Source organism: Eucalyptus grandis, chromosome 9, assembly GCF_016545825.1.
Source record: "Eucalyptus grandis isolate ANBG69807.140 chromosome 9, ASM1654582v1, whole genome shotgun sequence".
NCBI lineage: Eukaryota > Viridiplantae > Streptophyta > Magnoliopsida > Myrtales > Myrtaceae > Eucalyptus > Eucalyptus grandis.
In genome coordinates this window covers 35561097-35567146 of record NC_052620.1, presented here as the reverse complement: position 1 = coordinate 35567146, position 6050 = coordinate 35561097, and the positions used below count along the sequence as shown (strand labels likewise).

At 46.0% G+C, this 6050-nt stretch overlaps 1 protein-coding gene across 1 annotated transcript; it reads left to right on the top strand.

Moving 5' to 3' along the window:
* Positions 1-213: 213 nt before the first annotated feature.
* LOC104430597 (probable L-type lectin-domain containing receptor kinase S.5) lies at positions 214-5779 on the top strand. Its single transcript, XM_039302574.1, is given in 4 exon segments — positions 214-1541; positions 3549-3635; positions 3638-4387; positions 5664-5779. Coding segments are annotated over 4 exon segments (2232 nt in total). The 5' UTR covers positions 214-262.
* Positions 5780-6050: the final 271 nt, after the last annotated feature.

Genomic DNA, 6050 nt, shown 5'->3' with positions numbered 1-6050 from the left:
TAAGAGATAGGTATGTCTTTCGACAACGTCTTATATTTTAAAATTATTTTTGGGACAGTTATGCACGTACTTTGATTTAATCAAGTTTAATTCAATTATGAGGGTAACAGACCCTAAACCCATTTAAAAGTAATTTATTTTTTGTCCCTGGGCTCTTTGTGACATGTTTAAAGTAAAACGGAAATGAGGCCACCACAGGTTCTCCATCTCCTCCTTCCTCCTCCTTTTTCATCGTCTTCTTGAATCATCAAGCTTCCATGAAATGGGCCGAGCTCTAGCGCCTCTCCCGGCGAACCCCACCTCCCTCTCTCTCCTCCTCCTCCTCCTCCTCCTCCTACATCTCTTCTCCCCATTACAGCCCGTCGAAGCGCTGGGTTTCCAGTTCGGCACCTTCAATCCCTCCACCGACTACGACACCTTGGCCGCCATCGGTCCGGCTGTCATCAACAAAAATGCCCTTCAGGTCACCCCCGACTCCATAGGCAACGTCATCCTCACGAACCAATCCGGCAGGATCCTCTACAAGCAGGGCTTCAAGCTCTGGGACGGCCCCCCTGAAGCCCCCACCAAGGTCGCCTCCTTCAACACCTCCTTCGTCATCAACATCTCCCCGATCAAGAACGGTACCCCTGGCGAGGGCCTGGCCTTCATCGTCGCGCCGGACCAGAACCTCCCGGCGGGGAGCTTCGGAGGCTACCTCGGGCTCACCAACGCCACCACCGACGGCCACGCCAGCAACCACCTCCTGGCCGTCGAGTTCGACACCTTCAAACAGGACTATGACCCGGACGCGAACCACATTGGCCTCGACATCAACTCGGTCGTGTCCAACCAGACCATCCCGCTGGCGGACCATGGCTTCGACCTCGCTCCGAACAGCACCATATTCTTCCACGTGTGGATCGAATACGATGGTGGCCAGAATCTCATGGAGGTCTACATGATCGACGAGGATGGGTCCACCCCGACGAAGCCCAAGCCGGCGTCCCCAATCATGACGGCAAACCTCGACATGAGCAAGGTGGTGAACCAGAATTCCTACTTCGGGTTCGCCGCGTCGACCGGGGACAACCTGGAGCTCAACTGTGTGCTAAGTTGGAACATGACGGTGGAGGAGCTACCGAAGGGCACGCTGGAGGAGTTACGGAAGGGCACGCCGGCGGGGCTGGTGATCGGGCTAGCTGTTGGGATCCCGGCGGCGGCGTTGGGGCTGGCCGGGGCGGCCGCCCTGGGCATCTGGGCGTGGCTGCGGAGGGCGGCGGCGCGCGACCCGAACATAGTAGGGACGCTGAAGAGCTTGCCGGGGATGCCGAGGGAGTTCAAGTTCAGGGATCTGAAGAGGGCGACGGAGAATTTCGACGAGGGGAACAAGCTAGGGCAGGGAGGGTTCGGGGTGGTATACAAGGGGGTGCTGACGGCGGAGAACCGGCAGGTGGCGGTGAAGAAGTTCTCAAGGGACCAGCTGAAGAGCAAGGACGACTTCTTGGCCGAGCTCACCATCATCAACCGCCTGCGCCACCGTCATCTCGTCCCCTTGCTTGGTGAGTTCAAATTCCCATTAAAATTTCTCATTTGTTAATTCTTTTTTATTCCTTTTTTTTTTTTTTAAAAAAAATTTCGATGTCTTCTTTTACTGAAAGTTGACGGGGCACGCGTTAAATTTTTTTTTTTAAAAATATTCAATCTTGTTCGCTTTTCTATTTTTCGTGAAATTCATTTATTTTTTCCCTTGGAATGGTCAGATTTCGGTTGCTTGATGATGTCCCAATGGTAACGTTTTTGTTTCTTCCAATTTTTCTTTTGTTCCTCGAAAAAAAAAAGAATAGAAATCCATTTGGTAACGCTAATTTATTTTTTTATCCCGAGGAATAAAAAAGTAGCCGGATAATGAATTTGGAACAAAAACAAGAAACAAAGAAAGTAACTTCTTATTCCCGATAACAATTTTTAGAAATAAGCTAATTTTTTTCTTTTATATTTCTTTTGTTCTTCTTCCTTGTTGCGGCCATCGCCGGCTACTTGCCAACCGTTGGCCACCTTTGGCTGACCGTTGACCCGGCAACCGTCGTCCTCGCCGCTCACCATTGCCCACAGCCCATTGGCTACCCGTTGCTCGATGATTGCCAATGACCGCCGTTGTTGCTGCTTGATCGCCGGCCGCTTATCGTCACTGCCGATAGCGGCTGGTAGGCTATGGGCAGCAATTGTGTGGTAGCGGGCGCGAGCAAGAAGCGGTGGTCGGCGGTCCACGAGCAAGAAGAAAAAAAACGAATAAATACAAAAATTTATAAATCGTATCAAACGCATTTTTTTTCTATTTCAAGAATATAAATTTTGTGTAGTTACCAAATGCGTTATTTTACTCATAAATTGTTCCCCGAATAGAAATAGAAAAAAAACTATTTCTAAAAAAAAACTGTTTTTCAAAGTAGAAGTGTTACCATGTGGACCTATGAAGTAGATGATGTCCCCATACGACTTCTTGGTAATTTTATTAACTTTGAATTGGAAAGGGTCATCGGTTTGATAGTGGGTAGGAACAATTAATTATTAATTATCTATTTATATAATTAAAAATATTTTTTTTTTGGGAAATTAAAATTTTAGCGATTGAGTAATTATGAAGCAAATATCCTGAAGAGCCTCCCATATAAGTTGACTCTTGAAATCCATTCTTGGTCCACCCTCTCACCACCTTTTTTTGTTTTAATTTTTTTTTCAATTTATTTATTTATTTTAAAATGAAATTGCACTCCAATTCGAGACTTTGGAACCTACTAAATAAAAGTCAAACATTATCTTAAAAAGAAAAAAAATTGTCCAAGTCTACTCCTTTCCGAAATGAGATGAAAGGCTTGATAAAATCAACCGCATTTTTAAACATTGTCGAAATCTTGTGGTGAATGCACATTAAAAAAATGTGTCGGTCCAGGCCACATGAATTGACGTCATCTCGAGAAATCATCATCTCATTTTTTATTTTTTTGCTCGGATAATGTCCAGATGTGCTAAATGAAATTCAGAAAAAAAAAAAAGTAAATTTTGTGAAAATGGCCCACCGAACTCGAAGCGAAAAACGTGCTGGCTTAGCTTTGCCGCCGGTCCAAAGATTCTATCATTAAAAGGAGGGTTTGACCGGTCAAGCGGAACCCAAATCGGATGGCTGCCGGGCCCCACGCCGCGCTGCCAAAAATCCCCTTGTTTTTCTTCACGAAGAGAAACTCCTCCTGGATTTGCATTTTAAAAAAATTAATTGTATATACATTTATCACCGTCTGATGAATATGAAGATGATTATCTTTTTTATTAAATTGGCAAAATCTGTCAACTTGTGATTGGACCCAGCCCCAAACGCGTCAAGACCGGCCGCGACTCTCAGCGCATGCTGAGCGTGCAATAAAATAAAATAATTATTGTCTTTTTTTTTTTTTTGGGATTGATGGGAGTTTTGACGCCCGCGCCATTTATGACGTCATTTTTAATTCACGTAAATTTATTGCGAAAAAAGAAGAAGAAAATTCATTTTGTTTTTTTTTTTTTTCCGACAGGGTGGTGTCACCAGAACGGGATGCTGCTCCTGGTCTACGACTACATGCCGAACGGGAGCCTCGACGGGCACATCTTCTGTGGCCCGGAGAGACGACGCTAGAGTGGAGTCACCGCTTGAAGATCGTTGCCGGCGTCGCCTCCGCACTCCACTACCTCCACGACGAGTTCGACCAGAAGGTCCTCCACCGCGACCTCAAGGCCAGCAACATCATGCTCGACTCCAACTTCAACGCCCGCCTCGGCGACTTCGGCCTCGCCCGCGCCATCGACAACGAGAAAAACTCCTACGCCGAGCTCGAGGGCGTCCCGGGGACGATCGGCTACATCGCCCCCGAGTGCCTCCACACCGGCAAGGCCACCCGGGAGTCCGACATCTTCGGCTTCGGCGCAGTCATCCTCGAGGTGGTGTGCGGCCAGCGCCCGTGGAGGAGGGCCGGGTTCGACGGGTTCCAGTTCCTGGCGGACTGGGTGTGGTCGCTCCACCGCGACGGGCGGATCCTGGAGGCGGTGGACGGGCGCCTGGGCAGGGACTACGCGGTGGAAGAGGCCCGGCGGCTGCTGCTCCTCGGGCTGGCTTGCTCGCACCCGATTGCTGCCGAGAGGCCCAACACGCCCACCATCGTGCAAATCCTTTCCGGGTCAGTGGAAGTGCCGCACGTCCCACCTTTCAAGCCGGCGTTTGTCTGGCCCTCGGCGAGCCCGCTGAACGAGGAAGGAGACACCACGCACGTGGCGACGTTGAATTTCAATCCTCTGTCTCAACTGATGAATTCAGTGCGAGCATCCATGGCCGATTGCTCTCATCCCTCTTTCTCTTTCTATCTTCTCTTTCTTCATGGTCTTTCCATCAATGAATCAAAAGACTACTTAAAGGAAAAACGGAGAAAACAGAATACAGCTCAAAAAAGGAAAAACAGAATCTAACTAATCGTATTTCCCTCTGTTTTCTTTCTTTCAGCTGAATAACGAGTTAGTTTAGATCTATTATGACTTGGCGATCCGATGACTCGATCCGTGTCACTCTTTATCTCGAATTCTTCATTGATGTTGATCCATTTGTCTTTATCACGGTTGATCATCTCACCGTTGATCATCCGCTCCTTTTCTGTCTTTGTGTTCTTTCTTTTCCTTTAGCAACATTAATCTGGTCCTTTTATATTTAACATCCCCCTCAAATTGAGAAGGGGTAAGTATCCCATTCCCAATTTGGTGCGAAGAGTAATATGAGCTACTCGTGAGAGGGACTTGGTGAAGATATCATTCTTAATCAAGGTGACTGGAACATGTTGAACATGGATAGACCCGAAGAAACCTTTTTCACGAACAAAGTGGAAATCAAAGCTTCAATTCCTAAAAAAATAATGAAGATACCCAAGATCCTTCATATGAAATTGGAGACTGAGGTTCTGAATCAAGGAGGTTAAGAGCTGAGGTGAGCTACCAGTTAGAATGATGTCATCGACATAGAGTAATAATAAAACTGTATGAGAATCAGTATGAAGCACAAACAGAGAAGGATCAGCTGTGCTGCAGAAGAAACCAGTTTCAAGGAGAAACTTACTGAATTTATCAAACCAGGCTCTTGGTGCTTGTCGAAGGCCATACAAGGACTTTTTGAGAAGACAAACATATTTAGATTTCTGATGATGTATGAATCCAGGTGGTTGATCCATGAAAACAGTTTCATTCAAGTCACCATGGAGGAATGCATTTTTAACATCAAGTTGATGTATTGGCCATCTTTTCATCAAGGCTACAGACAGTACTATACGGATAGTTGTATGTTTTATAACAGGACTGAATGTTTCAGTGAAATCAAGTCCTGCCTCTTGATGAAACCCTTTGGCTACTAGACGAGCCTTTAGTCTATCAAGGCTGCCATCAGGTGCTAGTTTGGTCTTAAAAACCCACTTACAACCTATCACATTCATCTGATCAGTTCTAGGGACTAATATCCAGGTTTGATTTTCATATAGAGCATCCATTTCTTCTTGCATTGCTCTATACCATCCTTTATCAGCTAATGCTGATTTAATAGATCTTGGTTCCATGGGAACTTGATATTCAGCTAAACAGGCATACTTTGGATTTGGTTTAGTAATACCTGACTTCAGGCGAGTCTGCATATGATGAACCACAGCAGTGTCTTGTGAAGAAGAAGAGCTTGAACCAGTGTCTTGTGAAGAAGAAGAGCTTGAACTATGTTGTTCTTGATCAGAAGTACTGTTAGTAGGCAAGACCTCTATTGAGGTAAGTAATCGGTTGCTCTTACGGTGTGTAACCATTCTGTCTTTGTGTGAAAGAAGTATTTTGTGGCATATGTTCATTATATGAGTAATGACTGTGATCTTCCAAAGTAGGATGGTACTGAAATTTAGCCGTTTGGTGAAGAAGTCTACTATCTCGTTGAGTCGGTATTTGGAGACTCGAGTAGACTAACTCCTTCAACCCATTGCTTGTATAAAGGTGTATACTGTCTATACTCACTGACCAACTTCTTT